Source organism: Bombina bombina, chromosome 6, assembly GCF_027579735.1.
Source record: "Bombina bombina isolate aBomBom1 chromosome 6, aBomBom1.pri, whole genome shotgun sequence".
In the NCBI taxonomy this organism is placed as follows: domain Eukaryota; kingdom Metazoa; phylum Chordata; class Amphibia; order Anura; family Bombinatoridae; genus Bombina; species Bombina bombina.
In genome coordinates, this window is record NC_069504.1 from 375854502 (window position 1) to 375876864 (window position 22363).

Here is a 22363-nt window from a genome sequence, read left to right on the forward strand (position 1 = left end):
AAAAACTTTCATGTTTCAAATAGGGCATGCAATTTTAAACAACTTTCCAATTTACTTTTATCAACCATTTTGCTTTGTTCTTTTGGTATTCTTAGTTGTAAGCTAGAACTAGGAAGGCTCATATGATAATTTCTAAGCCCTTGAAGGCCGCCTCTAATCACATGCTTTTGTATTTGCTTTTCACAGCAGGGGAGAGCTAGTTCAGGTAAACCCTATAGATAACATTGTGAGCACGCCCGTGGATTGTGGCAGACACTGCAATAATTGGCTAAAATGAAAGTCAATAGATAATAAATAAAATGTCATGTGATCAGGGGGCTGTCAGAAGATGCTTAGATACAAGGTAATCACAGAGGTTAAAAGTATATTAATATAACTGTGTTGTTTATGCAAAACTGGGGAATGGGTAATAAAGGGATTATCTATCTTTTAAAACAACAACAATTCTGGTGTTGACTGTCCCTTTAAGAGCTTTATGGGCTAACACCGGTTTATAAAGCTCTTAACTACTGTGCTATAAAGTACACTAACACCCATAAACTACCTATGTACCCCTAAACCGAGGCCCCCCCACATCGCCGCCACTCTAATTAAAATTTTTAACCCCTAATCTGCCAACTGGACACCGCCGCTACCTACATTATCCCTATGTACCCCTAATCTGCTGCCCCTAACACCGCCGGACACCTACATAATATTTTTTAACCCCTAATCTGCCCCCCCAACCTTACCTACACTTATTAACCCCTAATCTGCCGACCGGACCTCATCGCCACTATAATAAATGTATTAACCCCTAAACCGCCTCACTCCCGCCTCGCAAACCCTATAATAAATTTTATTAACCCCTAATCTGCCCTCACTAACATCGCCGACACCTAACTTCAAGTATTAACCCCTAATCTGCCGACCGGAACCTCACCGCTACTATAATAAATGTATTAACCCCTAAAGCTAAGTCTAACCCTAACCCTAACACCCCCCTAAATTAAATATAATTTAAATCTAACAAAATGAATTATTTCTTATTAAATAAATGAATCCTATTTAAAGCTAAATACTTACCTGTAAAATAAACCCTTATATAGCTACAATATAACAAATAATTATATTGTAGCTATTTTAGGATTTATATTTATTTTACAGGCAACTTTGTATTTATTTTAACTAGGTACAATAGCTATTAAATAGTTATTTACTATTTAATAGCTACCTAGTTAAAATAATTACAAATTACCTGTAAAATAAATCCTAACCTAAGTTACAATTAAACCTAACATTACACAATCAATAAATTAATTAAATAAACTACCTACAATTACCTACAATTAAATCAACTAAACTAAATTACAAAAAAAACAAAACACTAAATTACAAAAAAAAAAAAAACACTAAATTACAAAAAAAACAAACACTAAATTACAAAAAATAAAAGAAGATTACAAGAATTTTAAACTAATTACACCTACTCTAAGCCCCCTAAAAAAATAACAAAGCCCCCAAAATAAAAAAATGCCCTACCCTAATCTAAAATAAAAAGTTAACAGCTCTATTACCTTACCAGCCCTTAAAAGGGCCTTTTGCGGGGCATGCCCCAATGAAATCAGCTCTTTTGCCTGAAAAAAACCCATACAATACCCCCCCCCAACATTACAACCCACCACCCACATACCCCTAATCTAACCCACCCAAACCCCCTTAAAAAACCTAACACTAAGCCCCTGAAGATCTCCCTACCTTGTATTCACCCAGCCGGGTATCACCGATCCGTCCACAAGAGGGTCCGAAGTCTTCATCCAATCCGGCAAGAAGAGGTCCTCCAGAGGGTCCGAAGTCTTCATCCTATCCGGCAAGAAGAGGTCCTCCAGAGGGTCCAAAGTCTTCTATCTTCTTCCATCCAGAGCGGAGCGGGTCCATCATGAAGCAGCCGACGCGGAGCCATCCTTCCTCACCGACGGACTAACGACGAATGAAGGTTCCTTTAAATGACGTCATCCAAGATGGCGTCCCTCGAATTCCGATTGGCTGATAGGATTCTATCAGCCAATCGGAATTAAGGTAGGAAAAAATCTGATTGGCTGATTGAATCAGCCAATCAGATTCAAGTTCAATCCGATTGGCTGATCCAATCAGCCAATCAGATTGAGCTTGCATTCTATTGGCTGTTCCGATCAGCCAATAGAATGCAAGCTAAATCTGATTGGCTGATCCAATCAGCCAATCGGATTGAACTTGAATCTTCTGGACGGATCAGTGATACCGGGCTGGGTGAATAGAAGGTAGGGAGATCTTCAGAGACTTAGTGTTAGGTTTTTTAAGGGGGTTTTGGGTGGGTTAGATTAGGGTATGTGGATGGTGGGTTTGTAATGTTGGGGGGGGGGTATTGTATGTTTTTTTCAGGCAAAAGAGCTGATTTCTTTGGGGCATTCCCCGCAAAAGGCCCTTTTAAGGGCTGGTAAGGTAATAGAGCTGTTAACTTTTTATTTTAGATTAGGGTAGGGCATTTTTTATTTTGGGGGGCTTTGATATTTTTTTAGGGGGTTTAGAGTAGGTGTAATTAGTTTAAAATTCTTGTAATCTTTTTTATTTTTTGTAATTTAGTGTTTTTTTTTTTTTTGTAATTTAGTTTAGTTGATTTAATTGTAGGTAGTTTATTTAACTAATTTATTGATAGTGTAGTGTTAGGTTAATTGTAACTTAGGTTAGGATTTATTTTACAGGTAATTTTGTAATTATTTTAACTAGGTAGCTAATCAATAGTAAATAACTATTTAATAGCTATTGTACCTAATTAAAATAAATACAAAGTTGCCTGTAAAATAAATATAAATCCTAAAATAGCTACAATATAATTATTCGTTATATTGTAGCTATATTAGGGTTTATTTTACAGGTAAGTATTTAGCTTTAAATAGGATTCATTTATTTAATAAGAAATAATTCATTTTGTTAGATTTAAATTATATTTAATTTTGGGGGGTGTTAGGGTTAGGGTTAGACTTAGCTTTAGGGGTTAATACATTTATTATAGTAGCGGTGAGGTCCCGGTCGGCAGATTAGGGGTTAATACTTGAAGTTAGGTGTCGGCGTGTTAGTGAGGGCAGATTAGGGGTTAATAAAATGTATTATAGGGTTTGCGAGTTGGGACTAAGGCGGTTTAGGGGGTTAATACATTTATTATAGTGGCGGCGAGGTCCAGTTGGAAGATTAGAGGTTAATAAGTGTAGGTAAGGTAGCAGCGACATGGGGGGGGGGGGCAGATTAGGGGTTAATAAATATAAGGTAGGTGTCGGCGATGTTGGTGGCAGCAGATTAGGGGTACATAGTGATAATGTAGGTTGCGGCGGTGTACGGAGTGGCAGATTAGGGGTTAATAATAAAATGCAGGGGTCAGCGATAGCGGGGGCGGCAGATTAGGGGTTAATAAATGTAAGGTTAGGGGTGTTTAGACTTGGGGTTCATGTTAGGGTGTTAGGTGCAGACTTAGAAACTGTTTCCCCATAGGAAACCAATGGGGCTGCGTTAGGAGCTGAACGCTGCTTTTTTGCAGGTGTTAAGTTTTTTTTTCAACTCAAACTGCCCCATTGTTTTCCTATGGGGGAATCGTGCACGAGCACGTTTTTCAAGCTAGCCGCTACCGTAAGCAATGCTGGTATTGAGAGTTGAAGTGGCAGTAAATTATGCTCTACACTCCCTTTTTGGAGCCTAACGCAGCCCTTCAGAGAACTCTAAATACCAGCGTTATTTAAAAGGAGCGGCGAAAAAAAAAAACACGTGTAGCTAACGCACCCCTTTGGCCGCAAAACTCTAAATCTAGGTGTAAGAAAATAGACTGCTATGCAGTAAGCTAAGAGCTAAGGCTGTGATCCCAAATAATGTGAATAACGATGCTAGCACAGAGGCTAAAGCATAATACTTAGCTCTTTATACGGCAAATTCAAACAAGTATGCACACTGTTCTCTGTGAAATGAGAGTACAATCCTTGTCCTCCTGTATGCTCTGCAAGATTCTTCACAGGTAAGTCAGAGGGAGTCCATCCATATCAAGAGAAGCTCGTAGCTCACAGGTAATGGTCTCAGCATAAACAAGCAGTCCTTCTTACTTATCAGCCCTAGGGTAGTGAACCTAATTCTCTTACGCAGTCGATAACCAAGATAACTCAGCCAATCCAAACTGCGGAGAAGTTGGAACAGTTTATGACGCCCCTGCTCCCACAATGGGCTTTCAAAGTACTGCAGAGAAGCTATTTGGCTCAGTGGATGTGTACTGCTAGCTCTGATGTGTTAAGGAAGTGTGCAAGATCTCATACGCAGTTGGAAGCCGAGTAACCTCAGTCAAACCAAACTGTGGAGTGGTAAGATAGCCCAACGGCTTCTCCCACATCAAGCATACAAACTGCGGTTGCTTAGATAAGCGTAAGTCACCTATCAACGGTAGTGAGCCACAGTGATGCTAGTAAGCACAAGTATGTCTTAGTGCTGTAAGCGGGATTGCCTATGTAGGTTTCACCTATCATAATGCTTCTTCTGAGTGTTTGTCGTTTATGTAGTGGGAGCAGGCGTCGGTAAACTGTTCTGACTTCTCTGCAGTTTAAATTGGCTGAGTTAGCTTGGCTACCGACTGTGTTAGAGAATTTGTTCACTCCCCTAGGGCTGATAAGTAAGAGACTGCCTGTTTATGCCAAGACCATTACCTGTGTGGGCGTGCCATGCATGTCTGCTATTTCTGAACAAAGTAAGCATTTACAACCATTTTTGTTATGACTGCACTGCACAAAGTACCACAACACTTTAAAGCATTTTACTCTAACATGTAAAACACAAAACTTTGATGTTATCAGAGTGAGCAAATATTATAAGCCCAAACAACACTGCCACACAAGAAACTTCAGGTGGAAAATTACATCTTTTAAAGTCACTCATTTTTGTTTTTTTTTCAAATTACTCCTCCCATGATCTAAGACAAATGTTGAGACAAATTATTTTCCAAAAACAAAGGTACTGTATCTTTACAATACAGAGTTTTGAATATTAACTAAATACAGGCATTATGGTAATTTTTTTCTAGATATTTGGCTGTGATTGTTTTTCTTGTGTTTCTAGTGGTTCCCATTTGCTGTGTGTGGTAACATGCATTGACTAAATAATATAATTATATATTGCTAATTAGAGGAATGCCTAATAGAGATAGACTATAAAAGAAAGATGAAGAGATCATCAATGAATCTACACCATTGTTTCAAAGTTCAGATAATATAGGCATTGGCAACCAATTTCAGTGTTCGGTTCAGTCCGCCCATTTACAAAATAAATTCCATTTGAAACGTCCTTGGTTTACTCAGTAACTAATTTGATAAGCAGACAATTGACCATAAATGTGTTAATAAGTATCATAATTTTGGATTATGACTGTCTCAAGAAATGTTGGATAAAGATGACTTGATTGCGTCAACATTGAAAAATCAGTAATACAAAAATAAATCAAGCTTAATGAATATTATTTTGTATTATAATATTATTTTGAATTTTAAGAGGTTAGTACAACTCCTTAAAAAAAATGATGCATACTTTTTAACAAGATTTACCTGGTAAGGACTTACCTGAATGATTAGCTTGGTAAAAGGCTCAGTGATAATCTTAAGTAGGTCTGGTGCATTCTTTACCACTTTGGGATCTTAAAAACTGGCTACTACAATCTTAGTGATATAGTGCAAGTAGCCTGTAGCTATCTCCAGCGGTAATAAAACCAGAACTGACAGCCAGTTAAAACAGTCATGGAAACAGTAGCGCCAGCAAAAGCCCTGCAATACAAAAAGAAACATGGTTTTATCTGCACAAAATGTGCATTTTACAATATGTATAATTCACTATGAAGTTACCTCCTGTTGAAAAAAGAATGTTTAATCAGAAGAAGAGCCTGTAATGTATGACATATATATATATGTTGGTTATTAATTACAGCTAATTGCATCCAACATGCTATAAATAGTATAAGTAACTTTTTTTTGAGAAACAGTATATGTAGAAGTGTATTTATTTTTTGTGCTGCCCTAGGCATTGAGAAATGTATTAACACCCCCCCCCCCCCCCCCCCCACACACACACACACAGACAGGTAGGCAACCTAGCATCATTGATTTGTAATAAAATTAATGTATCAACCATTTGGAGAGCTATGTGGTAGGTCTGGGAAGGGAGTAGAACTATGTCTCAAAATGTGCTGCTCCCAGAATCGTGCTGCCATTGGCACATACCTAGATCATAGTACTGCCTGGTAAGCTCGGTTTAAAAATATTTTGTGTTAGTTCATCATAGAGGAGTTTTAAGAAGTATTTTTAAGTAACATTCAAATTGGTCAAGGTTATTCTGAAAAGTCTTGTTTTTTTCGTTTTTTCTCTATTTTCCATTTTACTTTGATATGAGGTCAGTGTCTCGTTACCGAGAGACAATTTCAATAAAACAGGAATTGTTTCACTGGGACTATTAATGTACTACCATGGCAGAATTGATTTAAAAAATGCAGTGGTCTAGCTTTATTAACCCTCCCTGGTCTGTCTCGCTAGCAGCCATGAGACCTCCTGAAGTGGTCCCCACTGAATTCAAACAGAATGTTAGTAACCTCTAGTTGCATGAGAAGTGTAAGCAGCTTCCCATAGACAGTAATAGAGCTTCATGAAAAGCAGACAATGATGTATTTAGTCTTTGTGCTGCCCTAGGCACTGATAAATCTTCTGCCCCTGAACCCCCTTCCCCAAATAATTTTAGCTGATACTTGTCTCATATATGTCTGATAACTAGAGACCAAGGACACAGAGAGGGGGCAATGCATCCACAAGACGAACAGTGGCTATTGATTTGTAATAAAATTAATAATTTACATATTTCAGGACATAGGAGTAGAAGGAATCCTGCCCTTAACATTAATCTTCAAAGTTTACTGCCCTCTTAAATCATGCTGCTATAGGTGGGGCATAGCTCCCAACCATCCCTGATATTGAGGGATTGCCAGGATTGTGAGGTCTGCCTGCTGCCCCTCCCGCAACTTCCCCTGTCAGGAATTTCTCAAGTTTTAGGGCCTGGCCCAGGTAGGCCACAGTACACCCTGACTCCACCCAATTTACCCATGACATGCACAGATTTGTCCACGATATACCAGTGGCACCACCTATCCCGTTGGCAGCTCTGCCCACGAAACACCAGGTGGGCCACTTCCCCAAAAGTTCCCCTTTATATCCCTGTGAAAAACCTCCCTATACGGGCCCTTACAACTACCTAGATCAATTTTATGTTAATGAAAACCTCATGTTAAGACAGGAAATTAAGAGGGTTTTAAAATTAGAACAGCTAAAGGGAGAAAACAAATTATGTTGCAACGGTTTAAGCAAAAAATAAATATCTGTTGAAAATAATTTTTAGAGAAATCATTTGCTACATATTTCACCTTTTACTTTGAGGCACCAAGAGTCTACTACATAAAGTAGTAAATTGTAAAGGTGCTAAAGAAATGCTAAGTGCCCAGACCGTGCAGCAGTTAAGCACCTTGCTAATGAACATCACAGGTGCTATTCCCTCTCAAGGTAGTTTTGTTTGTTATTGTAATATTTATGTAATCTAACTGATACTGAAATGTCCTGACAACTATTGAACTAGCCTACAGGTAATGTCCACTATAACCAAGAAAATATAAAATTACAACTAACTGGTGTATATGCCATGCAGTTAAAAATAATTTAGCATTTCAAAGCAGACCATGATACAAGGCACAATTAGAGCCCTAAACCATCATACATATACATCTATATCTATATATTCATAGAGATATATAGCTATAGATCTTTATTTTACAAAAAATATACAGATATACATAGAGGAAAATGTTCTTTTTATTTTAAAATAGATTTCTAATTGAAGAACAAAGGAATTTCAAATATTCCTAACACACCTTCAGATTTAGCGCAGTTGATCTAGTGCTACCTCCGTGTTAGCGCCCGAGTGAAAAAACAAAAAATATTTTTAGCGTTAACTATAGAAGTCTATGGGGAAAGGGATTTAGCAAGGTCATGATATTCAACCTCTAGATATTAGCTCGTCTGAGTCTTTTGCTCTTGCGCCTAAATTTTTACTTTCAGCTTGTAAATACCAGCGCTAACATGGGATCTCTATTGCTGAGTTAACACTCAAGAGAGATAAAAAATTATCGCCCCACTTATAGTCTAAAGATCAGAAACTGCTGAAACAAGTTCTAGATTGTGATCAACCCCATTATTCTTAAAGTTTACTTACATATAATTCTACACAAGCAGGAATATCTTAGTCTAGAGAAGAAAAATTGCTATATTTATTGTTTTAACGCAGAACATATTACTAAAATATACTATATAATTATATCTTATTTTTCTATATATATATTTATGTAAAAACAAATCTGAGGTGAAGCTTCAGCATTCTATTTAGACTTTTTCATTAAGTGATGAAAATTAGCACTTAGAGCGCTAGATATATTGCTCACAATCTACGTTGTAATTAATAATATTTTTACACACACTTAAGGATGTCCTGATCTTCTACAAAGGAAATTCTATTGTAGCCTGATATGAAAAGTCAGGAAATGTCCTGACATGCTACCCATTAAAAATTGTTTGCTATTGAAATAATGATTAACACATTAGCAATGTTTTTTTTTTTTATTTTGTGATATGTTTATTCTTCTTGTGAGGGTTAAAGAAAAAGAAACCACACACATGGACACTAGCTGGCATTTACAGTGTACATTTAGTACAATTAATTCTTCCCGTACAAGATTCTTCAAAAGCAAACAGAAACCACAACATACCCTTTGTTCTAAATATGTAACTTTTTAATAGCATATTTTGTATCCTTAATAGTGTAATATATCCACATCAATTCCCACAGCTAATTGCGGCCTGTTAATCACCAAGGGCAATGTTTCTGCACTATTTCAGTAGCACGTACCCCATGATGCGGTTTGCACGTACACCTAACAACAATCATGTGCTATTGATTAACAAACTCCCATGTGATTCAAAATGTGAGACAATACTGTGAATCCCAGGGTTTGAGTTATTTGATCAAGATATATGACCCAGAACAAAAGTATAGCAGTGAGATTTATTTTTCTTTTTTCAGGGATTTATTTTTACATCAGAAAGCATGCGCATATATAGATTGTAAAATAGGGATACTCATTTTTTAAAAATAAAGGGCCAGATTACAAGTAACACACTATTGTTTGTGCAAGTCACGCTAAGCAATATCGTGACCACACTAACAAGGGTATTACAAGGGTATTACAAGTAAAAGCATTCGCTTTTGGGTTTATCAGGTTTGCTTGACTGAAGACCTTGCATCTTTTATATACATATAGATAGATAACAACCTGTTTTTAAATAAGGACCTTGACGTGGTGCCTGAGCTTTCCCATTTGGCCAGATGCGGTGACTAACCTTTCCAGTTGTGATTTTATCTTAGCTGTGAGCTAGCTGGTGAGTGCTGGGTGTTTCTATATGTTGTATTACTTTTTATTTGTAATCACCCCTTGTTTCTTGCACCCATTCCCGGACTGGGGTTAACTGCCTGTGGCTCTGGTGACATCACAGCTTTTTTGGAGTGCTATTTTGCACCCAGGGCTGGATGTTACTGAGTCACAGGATGTGTACCTGATCTGGTCTTGGAGTGCAGTTCCCTTCCATGTTTTGTATTTTCTATGGGTGATTACAGCCACCTGTGCACCCCTTCTTTGTTCTCAGTTTGTTTAGCTTTGTGAGCTCGCATGATGGTGTGCCTGTGTTAGGGACTCAGGCAAAGGAAAGGACCTTGACGTGGTGCCTGAGCTTTCCCATTTGGCCAGATGCAGTGACTAACCTTTCCAGTTGTGATTTTATCTTAGCTGTGAGCTAGCTGGTGAGTGCTGGGTGTTTCTATGTGTTGTATTACTTTTTATTTGTAATCACCCATGTTTCTTGCACCCATTCCGGACTGGGGTTAACTGCCTGTGGCTCTGGTGACATCACAGCTTTTTTTGGAGTGCTATTTTGCACCCTGGGCTGGATGTTACTGAGTCACAGGATGTGTACCTGATCCGGTCTTGGAGTGCAGTTCCCTTCCATGTTTTGTATTTTCTATGGGTGATTACAGCCACCTGTGCACCCCTTCTTTGTTCTCAGTTTGTTTAGCTTTGTGAGCTTGCATGATGGTGTGCCTGTGTTAGGGACTCAGGCAAAGGAAAGGACCTTGACGTGGTGCCTGAGCTTTCCCATTTGGCCAGATGCAGTGACTAACCTTTCCAGTTGTGATTTTATCTTAGCTGAGAGCTAGCTGGTGAGTGCTGGGGTGTTTCTATGTGTTGTATTACTTTTTATTTGTAATCACCCTTGTTTCTTGCACCCATTCCGGACTGGGGTTATCTGCCTGTGGCTCTGGTGACATCACAGCTTTTTTTGAGTGCTATTTTGCACCCAGGGCTGGATGTTACTGAGTCACAGGATGTGTACCTGATCCGGTCTTGGAGTGCAGTTCCCTTCCATGTTTTGTATTTTCTATGGGTGATTACAGCCACCTGTGCACCCCTTCTTTGTTCTCAGTTTGTTTAGCTTTGTGAGCTCGCATGATGGTGTGCCTGTGTTAGGGACTCAGGCAAAGGAAAGGACCTTGACGTGGTGCCTGAGCTTTCCCATTTGGCCAGATGCGGTGACTAACCTTTCCAGTTGTGATTTTATCTTAGCTGTGAGCTAGCTGGTGAGTGCTGGGTGTTTCTATGTGTTGTATTTATTTTTTTTTTTTTTTTTTTTTATAATCACAATTATGCCCACATTAGCTATATTATCCTCTTTTCTATTTATAGAACGTTAACTGATAAAATAAGAGGAGTGACCCCCAAATGTAAGTATCAAGTTCTATGAAAAAGAACGTAGTACCCTCTTAAAATAAACAATTGCCTCTCTTGGGCTCTAAACATAACAGAAGAGTGGAAAGAGGGGCTATAGGGGGTCATTCCGTAATTATTAAACATATAGGGCCTCTCTTGGACCCCTGCCCGCATATATACATAGGAAATATAGACAATAAGTGATATGCTGAAAAAAAAAGGAAAAAAAGAAAACCTTAATGTAATTAGCTATAGATATCAATGTTGCAGACAGTAAAAGGAGGTCCGAGATTGGTCTTTCTGAAGCCAACATTATAACATCATATGGAGTAAGGAGCAATGAACATACATACTTGTGATGATATATTAATGTCAGAGGGAGCTGAACCACCTGACTGTTAATGCTTAGAAGGGCAGAGGGATTAGATGGACCCAGCCTATCAACAGACTTAAAAGGTAAAATTGAGGTTAACACAAGCATATAAGAAAGAAACAATAGACAAGGACTCCATGGGGTGGGACAAATGACACAATTATTACAGAGCTCTGTGCATAATATCAATTCCTCCAAATGGCTATGTCTCTATTGCATTGCATGGTTAACTGTTATTAAAAGTGGAATACTACATACCAGGCACATATTGTTAGCTTAAGCTAAATTACAGACAGACTTATGTGACCATCACTAAGCACGTATAGACAAAATGAAAACGATAAGTGAATAGGAGGCACATCTAACAAATAACATGTCCTAGGTGTGAGAGTCAGTGGTATCAGTCCCACCGAGTTGGTAATTGACTCTTAGTTAACAGGATAACAAATTACCCCACTCCTGATCTGGGGCACAGTGACAGTTTGAGACCGCTCAGGTGAATCTCGAATGTGGAAGTGATCCTGCACTGTGCTTCATATGCAGAAACAAAGGGCCTCTCTGATTCAAGGTGCTCGCTGCTGCAGGCTTAGATTCTGAGTTCCAATTCGGCGTGTAATGCCCCATCTCACTCCGGACGGCTCTTATCAGCTGTAAGGCAGGGTCCTGACCATATGGCATTTCAGCTAGGTGATCTTTCTCCCTTTTTTGTGGTCGAGGCAGGTTTGGGGTCATGGAGCGGGTTCAATGGTAACCGGGCTGCAGGGCATATCTCCCTGTCTTTTCTTTGCGGACCACCTCACTCTCCCTCTGTACCGAAACTGTCAGCTGTACCATGCATTGTTATGCTGCTCCCAGTGCCGTGGAAGGATGTTGCTGCACAAACCACCCCGGCATGTTGTCACCGCAGGCTCTATAGAGTAGGTGTCTTGTTGTAGGGTTAATTTGTCCTCCGAGGTATGCTGCAATCTCGGTGTCACTTTTTTGCAAACACTCCCCCATGTGGAATGTAGCAGTTAAAACGCAGTAAATGCTCCTGAAATAAACGTCTACCACCCTCAGTAGAGTTACGTGATTCGACTCCATAACTATGATAAAGTTCTCAGTAGTTGCCTATGTCTTATAGTTTAAATTCAGCTCTTATAGCTGCTCAGCTCTTTCAGCTGCTGGACCTGACTGATCAGGAAACTGGGGAGGGCAAATGAGGATCAGGCCAATGTTAGGGCCTCAGCTGCTTACCTCATAAGTTCTGGTCTGCCAGGCTGGAAACAAGTATAAAGAATGTATAATTCTGCTCCTTTAGAGAATAAGAAACACAGTAGCGTTAAGAGAAGCCTTGAATTGTAATGCTAATAAGCGATAAACAGCGGGTTTATCTGCTTGGATTCACTGCCGTAAGTGGAAAAGCAGCCATTTCGAGTCGGTGTTCGGACACGCCCCCCGTGTTGTATTACTTTTTATTTGTAATCACCCTTGTTTCTTGCACCCCATTCCGGACTGGGGTTAACTGCCTGTGGCTATGGTGACATCACAGCTTTTTTGGAGTGCTATTTTGCACCCAGGCTGGATGTTACTGAGTCACAGGATGTGTACCTGATCCAGTCTTGGAGTGCAGTTCCCTTCCATGTTTTGTATTTTCTATGGGTGATTACAGCCACCTGTGCACCCCTTCTTTGTTCTCAGTTTGTTTAGCTTTGTGAGCTCGCATGATGGTGTGCCTGTGTTAGGGACTCAGGCAAAGGAAAGGACCATTGACGTGTGCCTGAGCTTTGCCCACTTTGGCCAGATGCGGTGACTAACCTTTCCAGTTGTGATTTATCTTAGCTGTGAGCTAGCTGGTGAGTGCTGGGTGTTTCTATGTGTTATATATTATATATTATATATATATAATATTTATACTGTATTATAAATTTAAAAATAATAAGAACATTTTCTTCTCTGTAAAGAACATTTGGAATTTGAAATATGAATAACTACGTGGAGTTGAGCGCACTTGGGGGGCAATTTTATCATGCTCCGTACAGAGCTTGATGCCCCAAGTTTCCGGCGAGCCTTCTAAAGACCACTGCTCCATAACCTGTCTACCTGCTCTAAAGCGGCGGACAGAAATCAGGTTGATTGACACCCCCTGCTAGCGGCCGCGAATCTGCAGGGGACGGCATTGCACCAGCAGTACACAAGAACTGCTGGTGCAATGATAAATACTGACAGGCGTATGCTCGATGTGCAGCGGACATGATACGCTACATCTACCTCAGAGGTGTTGGACTGAGTTTAAGGAGCAGCAGTCTTAAGACCACTGCTTCTTAACTTACATTTCTGGCGAGCCGGAAAGTACGAGGGTAGATAGCAGCATTCGCTGCTTGGTAAATCTACCCCTTTGTGGTGAATGAGTTAGTGCAGTTGCGATATTCGAATTCCTGAAGTTAGTGTCCATTGGGTATCGCTTGTGCGCAAAACATTTTATTTTCAAACTTGTTATACATGCCCAAAACCATGCGCGTTAAAAGTTTACATCTAGCGGTGTTTGCGTGCGAGCAAAATCACTAGATAGCGTGCCACTTGTAATATGGCCCAAAGTGGGGAGTATCTATTTATTATATCACATCTCTACACTGAGTTTATCTACCTTTATTTTACATTGTACACTTTAATTGGTCTCAGTGATTGCTTAATACTCATATGCTAAATCACTTGAAACTGATGCAGTATAACTGTAAAAAGCTGACAGGAAAATATCACCTGAGCATCTCTATGTAAAAAAGGAAGATATTTTACCTCACAATCTCTCAGCTCAGCAGAGTAAGTTCTGTGTAAAAAGTTATACTCAGCTGCTCCCAGCTGCAGGTAAAACAATTAAGAAATAAAAGAAATGAACAGCAGCCAATCAGCATAGCAGTGCTGAGGTCATGAACTCTTTTACTGTGATCTCATGAGATTTGACTTAACTCTCATGAGATTTAATTGTAAACTTCCCTAATCTGAATAGGGAAATATATGAGAGTGCACGAGGCTTATCCTTTCAGCTGTACCCGGGACAGACATACTAATATGCTGCTTAGAAATCCTTTACAATGGGATGTGCCTACTGAGGAACTTTTGAGGTAAAATATCTTTCTTTTTTACATAGAGATGTTCAGGTGATATTTTTCTAGTCAGCTTTTTACAGCTATGCTGCATCACTTTCAAGTGTTTAAAACATTTGGGTATTATGGCACTTTAACATATAATACACCTTCAACTTTTCAATATGTTCACATTTTACCTTGCACATATACAGAGATTTTCTGCTATAACGTGATATATACATTCCTATAATATATCACGTAATACAAAACCGCTTAGTAAAATAACACGATCTATGAGAAAACATGGTGTTAGGGGAAACTGGTATGAATTTACCTACGGAAAAAGTGAGGGTAATGTGCTGTGTGTGGAAGGAATGGTTGAAGCATTGTAGCTACATAGTAATAGTGTACATTCACTTTTGGTTAAATAAATTCTGGACAACCAAGTTTGTGAGAAGAAAATATTTTTATTGTCTTGACATTTTGATTGTTACAGTCAAATTAAAGAGTTTATGTAAATAAATATACTATTTATAGATACACTATGTCACTGCACTGTAGAGTATCACTGTACTGTATTTACTTAGTACAGAACGTATTACTCTATTTATAACTTTTTTTAAACTATGTTTATTGCAAACTTAGAACAGTTAAAGCATAAAACATTTAAGAGCTTCATGCTGTGGTGCATCATCATCATTAACAACAACAACAGCAGATGTTGAAGTTAAAGAGGCAGTGGAGCGCTTTGCATGAAATGTCTATGCCAGAGATGGATGGCTCAGGTTCATTTGTGGATGGCTCAAGGTTCACTGATGGATGAGTAGGGCTCATTATCTTGATTTTTTTATTTGTTTGTTTTGCATTGCTTGAATGTTTTTTGTAGTTTTGCCATCATCCTTCTTTTATAAAGAAGTTGCTTATAAGGCTCTAAATATGACCTTATGCTACAAAGTGCAATGCTCCTGCATTCAGCATTATAATCATACGGCCAGATTACGAGTTTTGCGTTAATGAGCTGTGCAGGTGCTAACAAGCAGTTTTTTTCTCACCGCTCACTGACATACAGCGCTGGTATTACAGTTTTTACAAACCCGGCGTTAAAAGGCAAGAAGTGGAGCGTAGAGCAAAATTTTGCTCCTTACCGCACTCCAATACCAGCACTGCTTAAGTCAGCGGTGAGCTGGTGGTACGTGCCGCCACCTACATTATATTTTATTAACCCCTAATATGCTGCCCAACATCGCCGACACTTACATTATATTTATTAACTCCTAATCTACCCGCCCCAGTGTCGCCGCAAACCTATCTACACTTATTAAACCCCTAATCTGCCGCCCCCAACGTCGCCGCCACTATATTCAATTATTAACCCCCTAAACCCTGCGGTCTAACCCTAACACCCCCCTAATTGAAATATTAATTAAATCAATCTAAACAAAATTTCTATCATTATAATAATTATTCCTATTTAAAACTAAATACTTTCCATGTAAAATAAACCCCTAAGCCAGCTACAATATAATTGGATCAGCGAATAGGATTGAACTTCAATCCTATTGGCTGATTGGATCAGCTAATAGGATTGAGCTTGCATTTCTATTGGCTGTTCCAATCAGCCAATGGAATGCGAACTCAATCCGAATTGGCTGATAGAATTCAATCAGCCAATAGGAATCTAAGGGATGCCATTTTGGATGACGTCACTTAAAGAGATATTCATTCAGCAAGAAGACTTTGTTGGAAGAGCATGCTCCGCGTCGGATGTCTTGAAGATGGACCCGCTCTGCGCCGGAAGGATGAAGATAGAAGATGCCGTATGGATGAAGACTTCTGCCCATCTGGAGGACCACTTCTGCCTGTCTGGAGGACCACTTCTGCCAGCTTCGTTGAGGACATCTTGCCGCTTGGATAAAGACTTCTCCCGGTAAGTGAATCTTCGGGGGTTAGTGTTAGGATTTATTTAAGGGTGTATTGGGTGGGTTTATTTTTTAGGTTAGGGCTTTGGGCCTGCAATAGAGCTAAATGCCCTTTTAAGGGCAATGCCCTTTTCAGGGCAATGGGGAGATTAGGTTTTTTTAGTTAGTATTTTATTTGGGGGGGTTGGTTGTGTGGGTGGTGGGTTTTACTGTTGGGGGGGGTTGTATTTTTTTTTTACAGGTAAAAGAGCTGATTTTTTTGGGGCAATGCCCTGCAAAAGGCCCTTTTAATGGTTATTTGTAGTTTAGTTTAGGCTAGGGGTTTTTTTTATTTTGGGGGGGCTTTTTTATTTTGATAGGGCTCTTACATTAGGTGTAATTAGTTTAAAGATCTGTAATTTGTTTTATTTTCTGTAATTTAGTGTTTGTTTTTTGTGATTTAGCTAATTTAATTTATTTAATTGTATTTAATGTAGGTAATTTATTTAATTGTAGTGTAGTGTTAGGTATTAGTGTAACTTAGGTTAGGTTTTATTTTACAGGTCAATTTGTATTTATTTTAGCTAGGTAGTTATTCAATAGTTAATAACTATTTAATAACTATTCTACCTAGGTATTTAGTTTTAAATAGGAATAATGTAGTTAATGATAGAAATTTTAATTAGATTTATTTAAATTATATTTCAATTAGGGGGTGTTAGGGTTAGACAGGTTTAGGGGTTAATAAATTTAATATAGTGGCGGCGATGTTGGGGGCGGCAGATTAGGGGTTAATAAGTGTAGGTAGGTTGCGGCGACATTGGGGGAGGCAGATTAGGGGTTAATAAATATAATGTAGGTGGCGATGTTAGGGGTGGCAGATTAGGGGATAATATTATTTAACTAGTGTTTGCGAGGCGGGAGTGCGACGGTTTAGGGGTTAATATGTTTATTCTAGTGGCGGCGATGTCGGGAGCGGCAGATTAGGGGTTAAAATTTTTATTATAGTATTTGCGATGCGGGAGGGCCTTGGTTTAAGGGTTAATAGGTAGTTTATGGGTGTTAGTGTACTTTTTAGCACTTTAGTTATGAGTTTTATGCTACGGTGTTGTAGTGTAAAACTCATAACTACTGACTTTAGAATGCGTTACGGATCTTGTCGGTAGAGACTGTACCACTCACTTTTTGGCCTCCCAGGACAGACTAATACCAGTGCTATGGAAGTCCCATAGAAAAAAGGGTTTACAAAGTTTATGTAAGTCGGTTTGCGGTAAGGCCAAACAAGTATGCTGTACACCTATACCTGCAAGACTCGTAATAGCAGCGTTAGTGAAAAAGCAGCATTAGGACCTGTTAACGCTGCTTTTTCAGCTTAACGCAAAACTCGTAATCGAGCCGAAAATCTTCTATCCACTACAGCTGTTTCTCGATCACTATTAAAGCTGAATATAACTGAAAAGTAAACAGCTCTCATGGGGCGGTTTGCTCTGATTCTTCTTCTGCAACTTCCATTTGCACCTCAGCAAAAAGTTGTAACAGATCTTGCGTGGAAAGATCCGCTTCCTGGGACTGCAACAGCTCCTCACTCTCAATTTCTTCAAAACCCACTTCCTTTGTTAGAGCGACACAAATTGCTTTGACTTTATCACAATGAATTAAATCAGGAAGAAATTTACGCCACATACCATGCAAGAAGTCTTTTGTGACATCATTCCAGACCTCCACTGTTTGAGAATTTTCATCCACAGTAGCTGCAATTATCATCTTGAATCTTCTTCGTAAATAATTTGCATTTATGGCTGCAATCACACCTTGGTTAAGGAGCTGGATTAGAGAGGTTGTATTAGGAGGTAGAAAGAGAACTTTAGTATGTGGTAAAAGCTCAGCAACTGTTATAGGATGACTTGTTGCATTATCCAGAATAATACGAATCTTTAAAGCAAAATTTTTCTTTTTGCAATAATTTTTAAAAACATTTTAGAAAACTTAACTAAGAAGATCAGTTAAGATCTGCCCTGTCATCAAACCTCTCTTGCAAGACCTAAAGTAGACTCCAAGGGGTCAAATAATTATTGGCCGAATTGGGCCAATTCACCTTGTTTCTGTGCAAGCCTTTAGACTCACCGGAAACAGAAGTTAAGAAGCAGCAGTCTGTAGACTGCTGCTCCTTAACTTAAACATCACCTCTGAGGCTGCGTACAGCAATCCACCCGATCGTATACGATTGAGCTGTTTGGCCGCAAATCTGCAGGGGGTGGTATTGCACAAGCAGTTCACTAGAGCTGTCAGCATTCAGCGATGTCTGGCGGACATGATACGCTACAGCGTATTATGTATGCCAGGCATTGATAAATCGGCCCTCAAAACTAGACTTTACAATTCCTGTTAAAGCTCAGAGGGGGGGGGGGGGGTAGCAGGGTAATAAATCACAAAAGGCTTCAGCTTTAAATCTCCACTGGCATTTGCACCCAGCATCACAGTCAGTCTATCCTTTGCAGCCTTAAACCATGGTGTTCGTGCTTCCTCCTTTTAGATTTAGGTCCTGAGGGCATTCCCTTCCAATATTAGACCAGTTTCATTAAAAAATCAAAAATCTGATTCAGGGTATAGCCTTCTTCATCAATAATTTTTATAAACAGGGGGAAATGCCTTTTGCAGCTTCATGATCTGGACTTAAAGCTTCACCAGACAGTTTAACATTGTAATAAGCATACCAGCTACACTTGCACTAAAGGAAGGTACTTCAGCTGGATATTGAGCTGTGTTCTTATTGCTAAATTTGATCCTAATCTTTTTTTGTTTGGTCTTCAGTCCACACCCATAACAAACAACTTTCCATTTCTTCTGTTTCTTTATATCTAGTTCTAACAGATTTTGTAGCACAGCCGTTCCAGCAAGATAACTTTCTTTTACTGCATTACCTCTGATTGTATGCAGTGTGGACTCTATGAAGCAATTTGCACAATGTATTTTATAATTTCAAGCTTTTCTTCAGTTGTTAAGACTTTTATTTTCTTGTCACCAACATGCTTGACACTAGCACGCTTATAAGCAGGGCACTTCTGTGTCACTTTTCCACCACTTTGCTTCTTCATTTTAACAATTACAGCACTGACAGCAAAATCCACAGCAGCAAACAGGAAGAACATAAGCATTGTGCGCAGGACTGAATTCTACTGAATATCCCATAGGTAAATCTACCCCTGGTTTAGAAATCAGGACATAAGGCATACAGACAAACACATGTTCAGTGATTGCCTAGACACTCTTAACACAACCAGATAGCAATTTTTAATTTGCTTTCATAATATATTGAGGAACATACTTTTTTTAATGCTATAATGGTTGAATTCTAAGCTACTGACTCACTAAATCTCAAGAAGATTTCTATAATATTTGCCAAGTTGAGGTGTCTCTCTCCTTATAAAGTCAAATTCACACCTTGATTTTCATGACAAAAAGTCTGTCTGATGCTTCATTCAATATTTATTATCCTCATTGATGGCAACTATTCTGTCTCAATGTTTATGACAATATAAATGCATCAGTGAACAAAAATATAGAGGTGTAACAGAGTAAAAAATGCAAATTGACACATTCATAAGGTCATCTCATTACCATATTTGCTCATGTGATGTGACCCAATACATACATACATATCTAAAAGGCTGATTAAGAAAACATTTTGCATTCAGAATTAATTTTATATACACCTTCTTTTATATATTTGTGTCCTTGTGATCTGTGATTCCCCATCTCCACTCCTAAGTAACCGATGATCTAAAGGTCTCTGGGCTGGCAAGATTATTAAAGAATGCTCACCAGTAATTCCATTTCCCTGGTGGAATGATCTTAAGTCACTTTTTACTCTGAAAACAGGTGTCCCCCTAAGAGACATATATTGCATTTTCATATGTGGAAGGAGATGCATATATTACAAAAGGGCAAAATAAATTTCGTATTTACCGTTCACACAAAAATAGACAGATAAACATTGAACTGTGAAGGTGCATCAAAAATCTTAGCCAGAATTCTTCACCAAAATTGTTATCAAAACGTAAAATGTAAATTACATAGGAATAAATCTTATTAAATACACACATCATAAATTATAATTTGAGTACATTGGGTGCACAAAAAACCCACAGAGATTCACACTTATAAGTACAAAATACTAAGTCTAATTATTGTTTCTTCATAATGGGCTGAACTTGGGCGTTTCATGGGCGTATAGGAGACTGTCTCTCTAATCCCAGCATTATTCTGTAAAGATATTCACACTACAGATTTTTCTCGCAAACTAAAAGGTGGTGAGCTTTTTTCAAAACACTTATAACCCTAATAGAAAAACACATGCATACGAAAATATAGGCGAGTTTAAGATGTTATACGCAGAAAGCAGCATAATGTGATATATATTGGCTTCTGGATTTACTTTTTAAAGTGCGCCCCCTGCTAACTTTTTCCACAGAGTGAAGCATTCCTTTCCAGGGAGCTTCATTACTTCAATAGAAGACATCTCGCAACTCACAGGGACTGCCCCTTTTTACAATAATTCCGCAGGGGTGCCTCTGTGAGGATCGGCAAGAAAAACCATGTCTGATCTGGTGATGTTTAGATCATCGGGCAGAGTCTGACAACAAACCATTGTTTGAAGATGTCTGTACCTGAGCACAGGTGTTTAATTATAGCCTCAGTCAATATGATTATGTTCAGGTGGAATATTGTCAAATCCTAGGTCATTAGGAGTCGTTGAGGTCAGGTGATGGATAGAAGTAAATTTCCAGCTTTTACAGTTCCTACTGTGGAGTCTGCATTTTTAATATAGTAAAATCTAAACTGTTAGTTTTTAATTTCACAATTAGTTTTAATATTTAATTTATTTAAAATGTAAGTGATATTGCGCAGGGGTGGAATCACTTCTGTTGTATAATCTCAAAGCAACAAAAGTCAGTACATCATTCATTACTGAGATTCAAAGCTTTTTTTTTTTAATACTTCATTATTTTACATGACAACATAGACCCCATTGTACTTAAAATGAAATGCAAACATTTTGGGAATACCATGTACCATGTTAATTTAATTTAAACTTTTTACCCCATGACACAGGCAAGTGCAAACTTTCCTGTATTCTATGTATTCAAAGAATTGTTAATGGTTTCCTGCTCTTAAATGAGTGAGCTGGGAGGTAGAAGGGTGAATTGAAGCCCCAGCGATTATGGCATTAACAATCTGTGACCCATGAAGTTACATTGTAATATTCTTAGGGGCATGATGCATTAATATTTATGTCTCGGAATTACTAATTATATGTCATTAACTAACAAGCTGTTATTCTGGCTTCAGATATTATCTTGCTCAGGATTGTCTAATTGCAGTCCTCAGGGGGTTTATCGTGGCTCTTTACTCGTGTCGGAAGTAGTGCGCATATTACATTTTTAATTGAATGCTCGTCGGGATAGGGGGACTTCGGAGCTATGGTTAATTGTTACTCTTGACTAAAAAGTGGCACAAAATACATCAAAAATACATTTAAAAGTACAGTTACACTCATAACAACACTATTGAATACAAATTATTTAAAAAATTGCATAAAAAGTTATAAGGGCTCAAATATATGAGGTCTCAGGTGTTAGAAAAAAAGGCATGCAAAAGGCTTTAACATAGAGATACATACATGTATGTATGTATATACAGGTGAAATTTTGAAAAATTAGAAAATCGTGCAAAAGTTAATTTATTTCCCTAATGCAACTTAAAAGGTGAAACTAATATATGAGATAGACTCATTACATGCAAAGCAAGATAGTTCAAGCCGTGATTTGTCATAATTGTGATGATTATGGCTTACAGCTCATGAAAACCCCAAATCCACAATTTCAGAAAATTAGAATATTACATGCAATCAATAAAACAAGGATTGTACATAGAACAATATCGGACCTCTGAAAAGTATAAGCATGCATACTGTATGTACTCAGTACTTGGTTTGGGCCCCTTTTGCAGCAATTACTGCCTCAATGCGGCGTGGCATGGAAGCTATCAGCCTGTGGCACTGCTGAGGTGTTATGGAAGACCGGGATGCTTCAATAGCGGCCTTCAGCTCTTCTGCATTGTTTGGTCTCATGTCTCATCTTTC

At 38.6% G+C, this 22363-nt stretch overlaps 1 protein-coding gene across 1 annotated transcript in view; it reads right to left on the minus strand.

The window, feature by feature from the left end:
• Positions 1-22363, minus strand: part of SLC34A1 (solute carrier family 34 member 1) — a 121321-nt gene that overhangs the window by 18897 nt on the left and 80061 nt on the right. The window contains 2 exon segments of the mRNA XM_053719272.1: positions 5601-5777; positions 5780-5801. Of these exon segments, the coding sequence (XP_053575247.1) occupies positions 5601-5777; positions 5780-5801 (199 nt within the window).